Source organism: Carettochelys insculpta, chromosome 3 (assembly GCF_033958435.1).
Source record: "Carettochelys insculpta isolate YL-2023 chromosome 3, ASM3395843v1, whole genome shotgun sequence".
Lineage (NCBI taxonomy): Eukaryota > Metazoa > Chordata > Testudines > Carettochelyidae > Carettochelys > Carettochelys insculpta.
In genome coordinates this window covers 88,570,618-88,589,087 of record NC_134139.1, presented here as the reverse complement: position 1 = coordinate 88,589,087, position 18,470 = coordinate 88,570,618, and the positions used below count along the sequence as shown (strand labels likewise).

At 42.6% G+C, this 18,470-nt stretch overlaps 1 protein-coding gene across 2 annotated transcripts in view; it reads left to right on the top strand.

Moving 5' to 3' along the window:
- FNDC1 (fibronectin type III domain containing 1) overlaps positions 1 to 18,470 on the top strand; it is a 123,834-nt gene that overhangs the window by 79,881 nt on the left and 25,483 nt on the right. For both annotated transcript variants that reach the window (XM_074990295.1, XM_074990294.1), the window contains 4 exons: positions 3,275 to 3,340; positions 6,186 to 6,350; positions 12,174 to 12,404; positions 15,733 to 15,841. In XM_074990295.1, coding sequence (XP_074846396.1) covers positions 3,275 to 3,340; positions 6,186 to 6,350; positions 12,174 to 12,404; positions 15,733 to 15,841 — 571 coding nt within the window. The remainder of the gene's footprint in view (positions 1 to 3,274; positions 3,341 to 6,185; positions 6,351 to 12,173; positions 12,405 to 15,732; positions 15,842 to 18,470) is intronic.

Genomic DNA, 18,470 nt, shown 5'->3' with positions numbered 1-18,470 from the left:
GTCTCAGTGAACATCCTTGAGACAAAAGCACCTCCATGGTGCCTGTTGAAGAACTGCAATGTTACATTTGAAGAAGGATAACCAGTTGCTATATAGGGGTTACCAAGATGCCCTAAATTTTTGTTGTTGCTCCGTTTCCAAGTTGTGTTTTTGCACTGTTTTATCTCCTCTGTCTGGCTCTTTGGTAAAACAGTTTTTCTTCCAGAACCTGATATTTTGTCACCATCAATACTTGGCTTCCCAACAGACTGAGCTGTAAGTGCCGAAAATGCCGCCACATGTTATACTAATTATGTGCAAAGTCTGCTAAATATTTGGCAGACTAGTTGCTTGTCCCAGCACAATTTATTGTCAACATTTCACTAGATTCAGCAACATTTACCAGTCAGAAAAACGTTTCATGGCCCAAGCATAAATTTGTGAGTGAAACCAGACAACTCAACCCTGGATGTTTCTAGACTCGTGGAAAAAGGTAGTAGGATTTTACATATTGGCTGAGTTTTGCTGAATATGGAAAAATTCTGGTGAAGAAAAGGAAGACTGTAATGCTCGTGTGTTAGCAGCTCAAAGTAAACACTACTGGGGAGCCTGGAGAGCTAAAGTCAATATAAAAGAAGCTCACTGAGGAACTACAGACAAAGTAAATGTGAAACACAGAAAACAGGCTGTGGGGGGGATCTTTTTGTTTGTTTTGCGACAACTATGCAATTTCCATGCCATAACTTGTGCTGAGGAAATACGGCTCCATGAACTGGAGAACTTCACGAAACACACGAGAAAATAGAATTTCTCTGTATGATCAGACTGTTGTCTTGACAAGAGATAATTAAGCTGGAAAGCCGTAAGGAGGGAAATCTGCCCATGAACACTTTGAGAGCTTCCAGAGTTAATTGATAATTCTCAAAGCTGCTCAATAATTTATCTGGTGGTATTCAAACAAGCGTATGTACATTATAACTAGTGATCAATACCAGCTACCTGTGTTTGGAGGATTCACTGGCTTCATCAAAAGATGCACTGTATCACATGCTAACCTGGCAGATGCCCAGCAGACATTCACTGCTTTGTATGATGGCCTGTTAGTCAGCTGCAGAAGTTTACCATGAGAAAAAGTCAGACTTTTGCTTTAATGTCTGACAAGAATTAGCCAATTTCCTGTATTTTCAAAATTTATTTTGGCATGGAAATCAGTGGTGCATTGAACAAGCTAGTTTCCTTGTCTGAATGTATCAGCAAGAAACAGAGAATGAAGGTTTATATGTTTGTTGTTAGTTCTCTAATAAAAATAAGTGATATCTGCTAGATTTAATTTTTAAGTGTTTAACGCTACAAATTGAAATTTTTCAACATACATGTTAATACCATAATATAACTCAAATTTCCTATCTTAAGTGCTACAGTGAGAAGGTTACCTGACTTTAGAAAGTAACCTGCACATTACAGTGTTAAAATATGAAATGTGTCAAATAGGTGGAAAGAAGAATACAATTTATACTAGTGTGTACAACTAGGTTACATGTAGGGTAGTGTGTTCATGTGTACATGCATGTACAAGTATGTATGCACCTCTGTGTGCACACACACACACAATATATTTAATAAATACTTGTAGTATAACATATATAACCAGCTTTGCATAATGCTCCTTGGAATAAGGCCTTTTGGCTTTGACTTTCTTTGGACAGGCAAATAATTTGTTTTCATTGTCCCCAAGAATTACAGGAAAGAATGATTGAAGAGATTTTGTGCCTGAGATGTTACAATGATATGTAAAATGTCATTTATGGCAACCACTGGGGCTGTTATGAGTGGTGACCCTGCCTAAAAGTACCCATGTAGTTTGTGATTAAGTCCTGTAGTTTATAGAGCAGCAGTGAGAAAAAGACTTCAGCAGGTTGATGTAGGCTTCCCAGAATTCAGGTGCATATCTAACCCTCTGAGGTCTTCCTCCTGCTCTTAGTCATGTTCTATCCTCCCTCCCAACCATGTGTTCCACCCAAAGCCCAGCTCTTCATTTTGTGGCACTAACGTGGATAGCCCTACCTTTAATGGACTCTATTAGGATGCTCTGATTTTCCCTGTGTAGTTCTGGACGGCCAGGCCTGCTGACAGAGGTTAGAGAGGGGAAGGGGCTGCTGCCCTGGTGCCTAGCAAGTCAAAAGGCCCCATGGCTCCCAGCTGCCACCACTAGTAGAGCAGCAGCAGTGGCAGCTGGAGCGCTGGGCCTTTATATTGCTGCTGGAGCCCTGTGCAGCACCCACCAGGTGGCACTGAAGAGCTGATGGGGGTGGCTAGCCCCAGCTCCGCCCCTTCCACATGAGAGCCTGTCCTTTCTCGAAGTGTGCAGCTGGGCTCCCCCGACCCCACACAACTTGTCTTGGGGCCCAGCTAGTCTGTCTGGTGCCCTGTGAATGGCCAGTTTAGGTCTTGTGTGACTTCCATGAGCCACAGGTACAGCAAAATGCAATTTCTGACTCCAAGGAACTCCCCAGACTCGAAAGATTGCAACTGATCTGGTAGAGAATGCATGACCTGCGGAGATACTGATATGACTTATACAGGAGATAGGAAGTTTGTTATACACAGGGACAGTCACCTAAATTGTCTTGTACCTCAAATGTTTTGAGTGGAAGTTCACTGTTGTTCTTATTTTATCTGAGCTGTTTTGCCCATCCTTGTGCATAAATGCCATAGGTTCTTCCCAGGAAAGCACAAATGGAGCTCAGTCCTGATCTGGCTGTTACAGAGAGGCTAAGCAAGGCATCCTTTGCTTCAAGAATGCTTGGGGGCAGGACAGAACTCCTGGGGGATGCATGACTGGGTGCTCTGTACGGTAGCTCTGGAAGAAGTCACAGCATGTCTGCTGGGTAGCTTGTGCTGGCAGCCATCCATCTACTCTCAACTGTCACAGAGCACCTGGGATCTGGAAGCCTTGCTGCTGCTGTCTCATTACTATAGGGGTTAAATAGCTTTCAACTTTTATGTTAACATTTTTTCAGATAGCGTTATCCTATTCGAACTTTCCAAAAAGAGGACACCTCTGAGAGGGAGGGTATCTATATCAGTATCTACCAACTGACCTTGTATTAATGTACTATATATACTATACCACATCAATACAACGTAAGTTGGTAGGTATGGTTACAGACACACTCCCTCTCAGAAGTGTCCTCTTTTTTGAAAGCTCAGATATGGTAACCCTAGTTCAGAGAGCAATGGCAGGAGGCAAATATCACTTGATCATTGTGTTATCTTTTCTTTTCTCCTTCAATAGATGCATTCTCAGGGCTGGGTATGGATGTGACAGCAACTCCAGAGGCACATGTGATCTATGAAGAAGGTACTGGTCGATTTAGGAAAGTACTTTGCAAGTGCTGTATGGCTTCCACCACCCGCTTCTCTTTCAATATTGCACTGTAAAGAATAAGTCTGCATTATATTGGATGGAAATTTGGGCAAGTTATCACCAGGCTCATGAGTGAAGCCATGCCCCTGGGTTTTAAAGCATTCCAAAGGTGACTGGGAAAAATAGAGGCTTCTAAGGCAACTCCATTGTCAAGACCCCTTTACAATACTTTGGCAACATATTGGGTATTTACAGTGGAAGTAACTCATGATCAGAGCCACATAAAGGAAACCCAGGGCCAGTATTCTCAAATCACTGAAGAATTTTCAGCAAATGTGATCATGAGTGTGTCTACGCTTCAGTCAAAGGTGTGATTGCAGCTACTTTTATTTAGCTAGCTCAGACCACAACAGAAGTGGCACTGCGGCAGTATGACTAGGTTGCATGGGCTGTATGGTTCCACTTGGGAACCTGCACATGTATTCAAGTGTTTAGCCTCTGCTGCGGTGGTTTCACTGTTATTGTTATTTGAGCTGCAGTCACACCTTTGATTGCAATATAGACATATGGAATTTTTGAGCAAATGTGATCTCTGAAGTAGGGTGTTACAAGTGCTCTGGTTGAGACCAGCTTCTGTGTTACCCCATTCATGTACTTGAATGGATTACATTAATGTACCTCGTAGGGGATCAGGAACAGGGGATCTCCATACCACCCTTCCTCTTTTGCCCCAACCCACATCCTACTTTCCCTTATTCCAGTGACGAAGTTGGCTTAGTAGGCCTTTGACTTTGTGCCACATAAATTGCATGTAAGCAGCACAGTGTCAGGGTAACCAAGCCAAGAAAGTGGCCCAGACAGAGCTTGAATGGCTATTATTTTAAAATTTGCCTGTTTGTGACCCAGCTCATGATAAAAAAAGGCATTACTCAAAGTGACACTTCTCAAGGGTGCTGCGTCAGTCCTGCCCTTATCTTTCTTTTTACCGAATCCAGCCTTAATCACAAATCAGCCAAGTTACTCAATTAATCTGAAATAGAAAATAGGAAGTAGCAGTACTGCTACAGATTTTCTGGCTCTCATCAGCATTGTGCACATGTTCTGTTTTTGTCCTTTTTATGCTTGTTGTGTATTTAGAATATAAACGTGCACATTGTATATGATGTCAAATACACCTGGAAAGAGCAACCTCCAGAATCCACAAGGAAGTCAAACTAAGATGAATGAATCTAATCTGGAACTCTCTCGTTCAGCAACATCCATAATCCAGCATGATATTATCATGGGTTTGGCCAAGTTTCCTGTGCTCCCATGAAGTTTCTTTACAGCCACCAGTCCTGACTCAGTGTTCTGTGCTGTTATTTATCTGTAATTTAGCCCACATGTCTTCTAAGAGCCCAGTAAGCGGTGGAAGCATTGGTAATATGTTAGACAACACTGACCTCCTGTGGCCTGGCAAATTCTCTCATTTGACACCAGTCAGGTCCCGAGGGAACTGGACTAGAAAGGTTCAACCTGTATTAACCTTGTGACAGTATTTATAGTTCCATGCCAGTAAAATTTTACTTGATGATTGCAACCCAGGGATTTTAAACCAAACCAGAAAAACATTTCAGAGACTCAGGGAAAGGTGAATGAAACATTTGAGAGACATGCCTACTAGGAACTGAGCACTGTTGTCTTTGGTGAATACTTGTTCTTATAGGTTGACCAAGACATGACGGGTAAAACTCCCCCAGGGCAGAAGACCAGTATGAAACCTAGCCACCCCTTCATTTCCATGGAAGAAGAGTTTAAGTGGGACTTCTAAAGTAAAGAGCCCCTCTTCTGGTCCCCTCCATGGGGATGACTTTCACCCACAGAGCACAGAGAATCTAAACTATGAGAACTTGATAAATTCTTTTGCCCAGATCTTCCAGGGAGTTTCATTTCATTCCCAAGGGATCTACCCTGTGGACGGAGGCTTCTCAAGCAGAGAGAAACACCAGTTGTGATTTTTCATGTGACCTCTTCCCTGCAACTGGCCAGAGGGGTGAGGAGTGTCTGGGAAAAATGGCACGCGGCCAGGATTCTTTTGCTGGCAGTGGCCCCTGGCAGCTATTATCAGCCAATCTAAGCATTGGGGTTAGCTCTGACCCTCACCTGGGTACCAGACCAGTGGGAAGCCATTTTAGGGTTGTAAAGGTATGGTGCAAAGATGGCTTACAGCACCCTTTCCTCCCCTCTCCTGCAACTGAGGAGTTGGCCTCAATTTCTGAGGCTCATAAGGAGGGAGTCTCAGCTCAGAATCTTACCATACAAATGTGTTAGTATATCATGGTAAGTTTTACCTGATCAATTTGTATGAGGGGTAAGTAAGTCAGTAATGAATTCAGCTGGTCATCCAGTGTTCCTTATTCCCTGCTCTTTACCCCTAAACTACAGCAAGATGACTACAGACCTCATGCCTGTTAGAGCAAAAATTAAAAAAAAATCCACTTCCTTGATCTAGACGTCCCACAATAGCACATAAAAATACAAAAATAACCAATTCCCATGGCTGCTAACTGGAGGGGGATGGAGAGAGAGCAAGAGAGAGGTTAATGTGTGTGATTTAAGATTTGGAGGCATTCTGATAACATGGCAAAGATCACTCTATAAGAGCCACTATGAATAGATTAGACACTAGATTAAACCTTTATGAATGCAAGCACAGTTCTCCTGTGAATAAGACCCACAATGCAAACTAAGTGCAGGGAGTCAAAAGTCTATATGAAGTTCTGTTAGATTGGATTGCATACTGAAGTTTTTTGTTTTGAAGCAAGCTAATGTTGTCAACTCTTCTTTGTGTCTTCTAAAGACTATGAGTTTTTTGAAAGCACTTTGCCTCCAACCACCACCATGATTACTACTACTACTGCTGCTACTACAGAAGCAGTGACTGACGCAGACTATCCAGAGATCAGCGTCGCTGGCTCCGATCCTGTGTCAGAATTTGATTTAGCTGGGAGGAGACGATTTACTGGTGAGCTCAGAATTTATTTTGTTTAAGTTTTGCTAAATAAGGTGAACAGTTTCTGGTCTAACTGCATCATTCCCTCTGGTGAGCAGACTGAGGACGAGTCTGGCTAACAAGTCACAGCTCTTCTTGATACTATCCAGTACTTTGTGAGATTATTATAAGGTAAACAGAAGGAGCAGCAGTTGAAGCTGTATCTTGATCTCAGAGGCTATGTCTACACTAGGAGCATCTGTCTACAAAAGTTACAGTTGGAAGAGCTGTTCCAACAAAACTTCTGTCAACAGAATGCATGTAAACATAAAAGCGGATCTATCTTTTGATCTGCTGTCTAGACAAAAGGGCCACCCAGAGCAGCTACACAGCTTTTTCATTGACAAGTTTCTGCTGATAAAACACATTATGTGTGTAGACACTCTGTGAGTTTCGTCTACAAAACCTCAGTTTTGCCTACAAAACTCTCTAGTGTAGACATAACCAGGCACAAGTTAAACCAGTTTACTGAAACCAGAACAAACCCTTGTCTAGACAGTTTTTATTTCAGTTTAAATACTTCAGTCTATCTTAATCTGTTTCCAACTGACTTAACCACAATAAGGCCCTGTCTACCCTAAAAGTTAAGTCAACACAACTATGTAAAAAATCCACCCTCCCTGAGCAACATAGTTAAGTTAACCTAAGCCCTGGGGTAGACGTTAGTCATTGGAAAAATTCTTCTGTTGACCTAGCTACCATCCCTTTGGAAAAGGGTTAACTATACTGATGGGCGAGAACTCCTGTCACTGTTGTGATTGTCTACACTGAAGCGCTACAGCCATGCAGCTGTGTTGCTATAAAGGTGTAAGTGTAGACATACTCTGAGAGTGTCCACAGTGGGATTTTCTCCACTTAAGTTAAATCAGTCTGAATTCAGACATTTAGTAAAACACGGGCAGCTCTTCTGATAGACAAGCCCTCAGATGGAAGACCAGAGCACAGTTCTCTTCTGGTAAACCAGTGGGCCTCTGTTCATATCAGCGATGTTGTACATTGATGTATCTCAGAGGATAATTTGTCCCGCTGGGACATTTCATTCAGAATGGCAGGATGGAAAATGGAACGAAGTCTTAAATTGGAACCCTTTCGCTAACTGAGTGCTAGTATATTTTATATGTTCATAAACCTCTCACTTCATTTGATAATTGTAGAAAGAAACGATCAGAGATGGAGCTGAGCCAAACAGTTTGGATCTGCATTCACAGGCCACATCCTCAGCTGGTGTAAATCAGCAGGGCTTCCATTTACAGTAAAGTCTTTTATATCCAGCAGCTGTCGGACTGGGAGGTTGCCAGATATTCAAATATTCTGCATAATAGAGAACTATAGCTAGCAATGCAGAGTACTTCATCTACTTTATTACTTTATTTACCAACAACAGCAGGATTGCACACTGTAAACGTACACTGTATTTGCTGTATTTATTTGTATTTACTTTGAGTATATCGGGGTGGCCAACTTGTGGCTCTCAAGCCTCATGAGGCTTTTTGAGCCTTAAAAGGCGGCTCTTCAGAGCAGCGTGCCACGAGTGCCACGCCTGCTGCATGCACGCGCCCCCCCAGGGGAGAAGTGCATAACAGCAGCGGTGGTGGCATCTTCAGAAGCATTGCCAGTGGCTCCGGTGAGTTGCCAGCATTTATTTAGCGCATGTGGGGGGGTGCCTGGCTCTGGGGGAGGGGGAGGGCATTGAGTCATGCATTATATATTTATTTTTATATATCTAGATATGATCTATATTTATTTGATATAGTTATATAATATAGGTGTAGCATTATAGATATATAAAATATAAATATAAATACATAATATGTGGCTCTTTGTACTCTATCCATTGCAATTTTGGTTCTTCATGTTTAACTGGTTGGCCACCCCTGCATTATACTGTACTTATGGAAAACATAACTAAAAGTTACTTATGGTTAAAATGCCAGTTACTTGAGAGTTCTGGATGGTAGAATGATGGTTGGTTAAGACGGAATTTACTGTACTATACTGTATTTCCCGTTATTTATGTCAACTGAGGGTGCTGGCCTGAGACCCCATCAAAATCTTAAAGGTGCATTGCTGGGATGTTTCAAGGGCGAGAGAGCACTGCACTCCAGTCATTCTCCCTTGATATAGGGGCCCGCAGGGCACTGTTAAAGGGTGGTGTAGCTTACACAGAGGGTCAGGTCATGAGGCGGCTGAGAACTGCCCTTGATTCACGCCATCTCACTCATGAGTGGTGTGGAGCTCTGGAGCAGGTGAAGATTGAGCTCTTGTTTACCACGGTTTTGGGAGTAAAAGATTTTTTCACTTAAACCCAAACTTTTCAAATGAGGTGTCAACTCCTCCCTGTCAAAACCTGACAGGATGCTACTATTCTTTCAGGGGTTACGTGTCTGAGTCCGTTTATATTAGAAAGGCTTGGGATGGCTAAGATTAAGTCATTTACAAGCTCTAGGTGGCCTCCCTGTGTGATATAAAATCTAATAAGATAAACTAAAAACATTTTTATGAATACTTCGGGACACTAGGGGAAAAGAAGAAAATATTATCCTCTCAGGGAACTGTGTTATTGTAACTGACTAAACATTTCCTTTTATAACACAGTGAGCATTAGAACTAAAACTTTCTTTCAAGGTTAAAATGACTGTGGACATTCTGCCTCTGACTGCATGCCCCCTAGCGTTCAGGTTTGACATCACAGGGGAACCCTCCCTTAGTTCTCCCCAGTATGGATAAAGCCCAAGATAGACCTTCTGTGCATGACAGAACACCTGCTTGACAGGGTTTCATTTGTTAACAAGACCTTGTTCAGGTGCCCCCCCCACCCCCCTGACCAGACAATCTTCAGTTTCAGGGTGAGGTTATCTAATTTCTTGCTTATTTAACCAGAGGGCACTCCAGACCAAGCCTGTCCTCTGGAGCCAGGCCTTCTAAGTTGCTGCTGCTCCCATTCCTTGGAGAGCAGCCTGAAATTCCTTCTTTCAGGGTAGCTTTGTTCCCTTCACCTTGAGAACTGTCTCTGGTTCCTTCTTTCCTCTGGAGCCTTCCCAGTTCCTCTTCCTTAGCTACACTTGGTCCTTCCTTGGTAAGACTCTCCCTCCCTTCAGAGACCCTCTTCTCTCAGGAGTACTCTCTTGCTCTCTGAGTAAAGATTCATTTACTCTTCTACTAACTAACCATTAAACAGCCACTTGGGGCAACCAGATAGTCCCAGGTGGGTCTTCAGAGGGTTGTTATGGCCAGGCTGGGCCCTGATTCCCCTTACCTGTCCAATTGCCCCATGACAGTGTACTTTACTGCAATAAAATCACCATTTATTGACCAAATGAAGTGCAGTTCTTGTCACCATAAAGTATAAGTGGAAAAGTGACTAGCTACTAAACAGACACCTGTATGCTTCCATAGATTAGGAAAGCTGGGAATTAGGGGTTGATATTAATATTAGCAACATGTTCTCAGCATTAAATAACTGTAGTGGGCGAGCAGTATGTGACATTAGTTCCGGTGCTAAATATCGGTAACTTGTTTCCATGACCTTTTGCATCTCTGCTTAGTGGGTCTCAGTACCATATAGAGACAAACAGCTGCTTATGCTAGTGCTAAGATGTGCAGTTTCCAAAGCGAGGGCTTTACTGTGAGCTCAGAGAATTGCAGTTCTCTTACTTAAATCACATTCACTAGACAGGGAGACCATAGGTCTTGTTTTGGCTGGAAGCATCATTATTTTAAATTCTATCCCCGAGGTCCTGACTTCTTGGGCAAACTGGGCATTTCTCCCATTTGCTGTTGCCAGATGTTCATTATTCTGCATTCCTGAGGCCAAGTTTTATGGTTGTTCTCAGGACAAGAAGCTCATTGCGGGTAAGTAAGAGAGGGAAGAGCATAGAGAAGCGCCATCAGTCCAGGAGGCAATTAAAATGGGGCTGGCTGCACTTCTAGGGCCAGCTCCTTACTGGGTGTAAACTGGCGTAGTCCCATTGAAGTCAGTGGGGCTATCCTGATTTGGATCAGTTGAGATTGTGGTGCTCTAAATGCAAGGGGGAGGCCCGGGCTACTTTACCAGTGGTTCTAAGGTTCACTTGCACTGACAGAAATCATGAAACTGAGGGTGCAAAAACATGCTGCTGCGGGAGGAGCTAAGCTCACTTCTTTGTAGAAGAAGCTGTGTGTGGCTCCATCGCCTGGGTCTGACCTCATAGCAATGTTGCTCCCGGCCACATCACTGCATGATGAGTGGCTTCACCTTGCCTCTGTTTTTGTGCCTAGAGTTGTGAAGTACACATAGTTGTGGGATTGTTTTGTTGCACACTGCTACAGAAGCCCAAAAGGCAAAATAGGCCAGAGAAAGGACTACTTCTGTGTGTCCTCATCTCCAGGTAGACAGGAGTTGGGGGAATGGTGATGGACTCATGGTGAGTCGCCTTCCTGCTCTGAGCAGTTAAGTCCAGAGGCTGAGCTGCTGCCCCTCCAGGGAGGGTTCTCTCTCTGCTGTCAGTACACACCATGGGATCAGAAGGCTAGCTTTTCTGCTGGAGAAAAGGGACTACCTAGGGCAGGGGTCTGCAACCTGTGGCTCCGGAGCCACATGTGGCTTTTTAAGGACTTCTTTGTGACTCCTGACACTACAATTGCAAAATTAAAAAAACCTCCAGGTTATTTTTGATAAATGGTGAATGTCTAAAAGCCCAAGAATGAACAACTCATAGCTAAAGAGCAAACAATGTGTGATCTCAAACCATTGGATAGCGCCCCCTTTGATATGTGCAGTGCATTGTGGTATGTGATACTGTCTGTGTTTTGATCATGCTGCTAATTAAGTCCTGATTTTTGAACAGGAAAAGGAAGCATGTGGCGTTCCTGCTGTGAAGGGCAACACACATTTAAAGAAAGAGAACGGAAACGAAACATGAAATAATATTAGCTAATTAAAGTAGGTTCAGGAGTGAAAGTCAGGAAGACAGTGATACAAACACACACATGTGAAATGTGAGGAAATAATATGTAAAAAGTTTGTGAATGTCCTCAGTAAATATGTATTGAATTACAAACTGTTGTATCTGTGCTGTTCTTAAAATAGGGGTTATAAAAAGTGTGGTTTGATGTTATTTATTAAGGACCGTCTCTTATCCACATGCATTGCAGCTCTTGAATTTTTAAGTTTTTACCATATTCAAAAAAAAAAAAAAAAGAGGCTCCTCTTGCTAGTTTGTTTGCCGACCCTTGACCTTGTAAGGTTTCAACATGGGAAGGACAGTGCCTCTGATCTGTGGATTGACCCATCCACTCCACCCCCCTTCCTTCGACCTTGGCCCCCAAAGATAGGCCATAAGCCTTAATTTTAGAGAGACATCATTGGGTCAATCCAGAACGGCCCTCTTGAGCCTTTATAACAAGATGGAAATGCACTAGACATGGTTATTCCCACTATTGAAATCCTTGGAGTAATGTAAGTCCCACTGAGTATTTGTCATGCTTACAGTTTCCATGGTGCTTTATTTATATGCAGTATAATAGTGCTCCAAGAAGTTTCCAGACAGTTTACAGGTTTGAAAGAGTCAGTGAAATGGTAGGAAAATATACAAGATGTACAAGCTGGAAGGTCAGGAAATGAAGGTCTAATTTACTTTATTTTAAAAAATAAAATAGATCCCTTTCTGTAAGTGCTGCCACTTTCAGCTGGCAGTCAGGAATATAAAAAGAAAATGAATGTTGTACATTTCTGTACAGGAAATTGTCCTTAGCTGTAGTAATCTGCCTGTCTGTACAAACTGTTAAATATATGCTGCTTATCACTGTCTTTTCCAGCTCCTTATGTGACTTATCTCAACAAAGATCCAGCAGCCCCATGCTCCTTGACAGAGGCCCTGGAGCACTTCCAAGTGGAAAGCCTGGACGAAATCATACCCTATCAGCTACATGAGGGAGAGCTGCGTCCCCAAACAGTGCCTTACAATATCACAGTGGTGGCAGTGGAAGGCTGCCATTCCTTTGTCATTGTGGACTGGGCCAAACCCCGACAAGGGGACCTGATAACAGGTATGGTAACAGAAGGTCCCAATGCTTGCTGTCACCCTTGGGGTTTGGTTGTCCCGGCTGAGTTCAGAGAATCTATGCTGAAGCCAAATGGGAAAGTTTTTGCCTTAAACTGAGCTAAGTATTACTAATAACTTTTCAACGTTAACTTTCCATTATATACCCGTCCCTGGGGAGGAGGCATTAATTGCCTTCTAGTTAGTGAGAAAGAGCTTGTATATCCTCTGTCAATGTTGTACCAATGCCACTGATAAGCATATATTAGTCCTGGTCTTCTATAGGGCTTTACCGTGCCTCTGGTTTTGTACTTACGGTATTGAAGTGCAAGTACTTCTGGGCTTATTTTGTACCACTTAGTTTCTAAGGCCTGGTCTACACTAGGGAACAGAGTCGATCCCAGATACGCAATTCTAGCTAGACCATTAGCGTAGCTAGAATCGACGTATCAGAACCGACTTTCTGCCCTCCTGTAGATCAGGGCTGTTTGCACTTGCACCGACATCCCTTACTCCACACAATAGCATGGAGTACCACAGTCAACAGCCAGGCCCAGAAAGATTGATTTTGCTGCATCTTCACACATGCAGCAAACTCAGGCTCCAAAAGATCAATTGCAGTGTATTGAACTCTGGGTGAGTATAGACATACCCTAACGCTCTGAGTGGCAGCTGTACTCAGTGAATTAATGGCTTATGACCTATAACATTTCCCTTGCAGTTACTTGCATCAGCAATATAGGAAGACACATTTCAAAATCAGTCTCTTTATTTTCTCACCCAGCTCTCTCCTGAACCTCTGAAATCAACATTCACTCTCGCGAAAAAAGTTAAATAGGTGGTGTGGGAGGAAAGGGTGAGTGGAGGAAGGAAAATACCAAACTGTCTGCAGATACTGCAGGCCACAATAGCAATATGAATGATTCAGGCCAGAATAAAACTGTTTCTGTATTCAAACCAACATTGCGGAGCTTAGCAGCTGAGTGAAAAGAGAAATTTGAGCTTTTTATATAAATAAAAACAGTTTAAAATGAAACGGAGCCAGTTAACGCCTGTAGAACACATAACCCTAACTATGTGGACTTTACTGTAGTCAGAGTATGTTCAAATGCCAGTCTGGCGGCACACTGCTGCTGGTAGATAAACACACACATTAAACTAGATCTCGCCCTCTGTCTTTACAGCACGTTAGAATGTTCCCCCCCACCCATGCCCATGGAAATTGCAATAGAAATCTCAAACCTTGCTAAAAGAGATGAGTGACATATAGAAGTAACAAAGGTATTTGGAGATGACACAACACCAAACCTGACAGCAGATCAAATGATTTGGAAGCCAAAACTGACAGTGCTGTTGTATTGGCGTGTTTACATTGTTGCTGAATCTTGACCAACTCCTTTTCTGGCAGCGCCTCTGCAGCAGGCCCAGGAAATGAATGGTTGTGAAAACTGCACTAGCCCTGATACGCAGTGCTGGGGGAAGGCAGGGAAGCTTGCCCTGCCAGTGCTGTGCCTGTTTGGTGGGGGAATGAAAGCTTCATTTTTCAGTGTTCTCTGGAAACCTACTTAAAAACATGCTCTCTTAAAACACTGTGCTCATTTCAGAGCAGTGCATCACATAATTTATGTCCGACCACATCCAGTGCAACTTTTTGCCTTTCCTGGGATCCATGCTGCAGTGGTATCTTGGCACCTTTTTCTGAGATGAACTGCTATCTTCTGTTTTCACTCATACAGCCATGAGGCATATGATTCCTTTTTTGTAATATAGCTTGTTATAATTTCTTGGTTTGGCACTCTGAGATTGCTAGGCACACATTGAAAAGACTTCTAAAACTCAAGCTTATGGTCCCTTCCAAAGTTTTCCTGGCTTACCCATCTATTTTTGCTGCATATTTTTTAACCAAACTCTTTCATTTGGGATTGAACAAAAAACACATTTTTATTTATACGTAAGGAAATTTTCTTAAGGTGAGGAGTTAGGGGAAGAGATTCCAGATGTTCAAAGTCTTTGTTCTTGGCCCCAAAGCTACTAGATGTATTTTTAAATTTGTTACAAAATTAACAATACCACATAGCCTTCTGCTTCCCCTTTTATTTCTCCTTCAGCGAGGAACTGACTGAGCCAGTTTGGAAGAGTATTGACTACCCCAACCTGCCACTACAGCTTGTTAAAAACTTAAAGAGAAACCACAGGTGTGCGGGCTTAAAACCAGAGAAAAAATAATGAAATACCAGTGCAGGACAGAATGTAAAGTGTTCGGTGATTACTAATGAAGCTTGAGTCAATGGAAAGAGAAACCATACCTGTGTCACTTTTGAATTGAAAATGTAATTGTGAGACCTGGATATTCTGGGTGCTTCTCAGGTGATTTGCATGTGTTGATACCCTGCAACTTGAGTGGCAGGTTGGCTGCTGCCTATGAAGTGCAGATTGACTTTAAGCGAAGTTGCTTTTGAACATGTACAGCATGATATCGACATATGATACCCTCACATTTATCCAAAATCCTATTAGCTGAACCCCTTCCTGGCTTGCTATGTACTTTGGACTGAGAGTCACAGAAAAGATTCTGATAATGTGAAGGTTACCTAGACAGAGCAGAGACACCCACCCCTTCCCTGCCAGGCAATGAGGAGGAGGATGGTGTCTCCAGCTTGCAGCAGTGCAAGGAGCCCTCTTCAGTTCTCCTGTTACTGGAGCAACTGAGCAGGCAGAGCAGAGACCCTCGAGCTAGGCCTTTGGCCACAGGGAAGCCATCCAGCTACTCAATGCTGAATAGGTCCTGCTCTCCTGTTTACCCAAAGTTCGTGTCCCCCATGCAATTGAGATAGTTGGGAATAGATTGCACTGGCTAATGGCAATGTCAGGAAGTGTGAGTGACATTAGGCTGGGAGTTTTCCAGGAGTTTGGGGTTCAAGGTGTCTGAATTCAATGGGCGATGAGCTCCTGACTCCTTGAGGCTCTTTTGAAAATGGCAGCGTATTCCTCCCAGGTTTATCTCCGCTGACTTCATTGTGGTTACATCACAGATGAAAGCGGCCTACTCCATATTCTGGCTCTGAAAAGAAAAAACAATTTCCTCGGAAATTCCTTGGAAAATTCCTTGGAAAAGTGAATTCCATTTAATTTAAAATAGCATTTTTAAAGAATACGTATACACAGAGGGACTGAAGGAATAAAAATTAGGTTGTAGATTAAGCACTGTCCAGAAAGCCCTGATGTCTTCGCTCTTCGATCCTTAAATTTTTTCAAAGTAGCTAAGCTTCAGGGTATCATAGATTGAAATGTGGAACCCTCATTGGCTGATCTACTTTTCTTTCTTCCTTTGGTAGGTTACTTAGTTTACAGTGCATCTTATGATGACTTTATAAGGAACAAGTGGTCAACCAGGCCTGCAGGGAGTACTCATTTACCTATCGAGAACCTGAAACCAAATACGAGGTAACAATCTGCTCAATTTTTTTTTCTCAGGTTTTTTATTCTGGTCTGAATCTGTTAATTTAAAACAATATTTGCTAGTTGTCAGTCATCTTCATGGTCATAGCAGAATTGTGCAAATCTGTTTGTCAGCAAATCTAGACCAAACAAAACTTATCGTATCAACTTTTAGAACTCATGCATCTACTTAGAAGTACATAAGACATCACATTGTTCCTGAATTGAGGAGCCATACATTTTAACTGATATGTGACATGAAAAGACTTGGCCCAGAAATGACTCTGCAAGCTCTATGCGTAATTCAAACAACTAGTTCAGCAGAAAAAAATGAATAGCACCTTGCATGTGTCATGCTACACATTGGCTCTATCAGGCAAATGGGAGAAGTGAATTACAAAGTCAAGGGCACATACACAAGCTTCAGAACATACATGTGAAATCTGGTAGGGTACAGGTGGGTGTACGTTGCCCCTTTCTCACTCCTGGCTTCAGTTCAAGGGGTCGCAGTAATCTCTAAAGCTGTATAGGAGGAGTTTTCAGAAATGCCCAAGGATGCTTGGTACCGAACTCCCACTGAAGCTCAGGGGGGATTGAACATCCAACTCCTATGGAAATTTTTGAAAAGCTTAGGGGATTTAAAATTTCATTACCTGAAAGACCATCTCTCCGTTTGAGGCGCTTGAGCCCACAGACCCTGGGTTTAGCCACCTGGGGGCTTGTGGCAGAGTGTTCAACTAATTCACTTTCCTGTCTGTTCACAGTGCCAGGTCCATTTGCTTTCTCTCAGGAGTGACTTACAGAGAGATGATATGAAGCAACAGGAGTGGCAACAAAGTTAAGGTTGTGTTAGGGAGTTCACTTTAATGGGAACATTAAACTCGTATTTTGGAAAGATCTCCTTGAAATGATAAAGTCAAAGCGCAGACTACAAAGGTGGAGCACCATCTGAACTTTTGATGGTGGTTGGGGAAGAAAATGAATTGATAGAAAATAAGTGTTCAGAAGCACCTACACTGACAGTTTTCCAGCAGACAGTCTCATTTACTTTGTACCCTGAAGCACTCTGGGACTTATCCTTTGGTCACGCTGTAGTGATTTCTGGAGTAGCTGTTAGACTGTGTGTACACTTAAAACTTAGGTTGACCTAGATACATTTAACAGTGCTGTAAAAAATGTCATGTCCTGAGTGTTATGATGATATCAATCAGGTCCATATGCCAAGTTTAGCTGCAGCTAAGTTCACTGAAGAGTTCTTCTGTTTGACCTAGCTACCACCTCTCAGAGAGGTGGAATAAATACATTCAGTGGGGAAAACTCTTCTGTCAATATAGGAAGGGTCTACGTGCTATAGCAACACAGCTGCAGTGCTACACTGCTTTTATTAATGACTCAGGCCATAAACTGCAGCCTAGGAGACCATTAATAAGAGCTGTTGAATATTCTCCATCCCCACCCATTATTTTAAATGCATTATCAAACTTAGTTAGGAACTTACTGGAAGATTTATGGCATTGATTGGATCCTTACCTCAATTAATTTTTGCATTTTGGAAAATAAAATGATGGGGCTGGTGATGTGAGGTTCAGTAGGCAGTTGCTTCAGGGAGAGAGGGCTACCCCAGTCCTCTCACCACAGCAGCTTGGGGCCAAGTGAGAAGTCCATGGCCACTGCAGGTCCAGTGGGTACAGCCAAGGCTTGCATAAATGTCCCCAGCTAGGGCAGGTCCAGGTTCATCTGTTCCCTGTGCTCCCCAACCAGAGTAAGGAATGCAGCTAATGCTGCACTTCCCTCTAACTCCCTGACAAAGAACAATAGCCACCATTGTTCCCATACAAATGCGGGGAAGAGCTTCTGCCCGTCCTCAGCCTGACCTCTTGAAAGGTCTCAGCCTGACCTCTTGCAAACTAGCTGTGTAGATGGGGCTCCTTCAAAAGGAAGCCCTGCTTTTGAAAGCACCCTTTTTTGTGAAAAAACCCGGTTGACCTGGCTATTTTGCATTTTGAAAGCAGCACTTTCAGTGCAGCAAGTGGCTGCCATTATGCAAATAAGGTGCTGAATATTCATATAATCCCCTCTTTCGCATTTTCAATCCACTGCATTTACATGCCCCTTCCGAAAGGGAGGGGGAGTGTGGATGTGGCCCATAAATACTTGTCAACCTTATATTTATATAATTCTACAACTTAAGTGTGTTTTGCATACATTGTGATTAAATAACAGATAGCTTAGGAGTTAGCCATAACATTAAATAATACAATGTGAATTTGATGAGAAAATGAACTTGTTGGATATTTTGGATAGAAATCCTGGTAGGCTTGTCAAGTTGTATTGTTATTTATTATCTATTATAAATTGTCTGTGTTCTGAGATGCAGTTCTCAAGGGACATCTTAGCATTAAATGTTTTCTCTTTGACACTAAAGATGTCCTATGACACGAATTTCATGTGGTACTGAAGTTGCTGGTATCCCTACAGTTTTGTCTGCCCAAGACTGCAAGGGGCTGTCATCTAGTTACAGTGCAAATATTTGTAATCAAAACTAATAAGATAAAGTGAGCACTGTGCATTTTGTATTCTGTGTTGTAACTGAATTCAGTATATATGAAAGCATAGAAAAAAACCCAAAAGATGT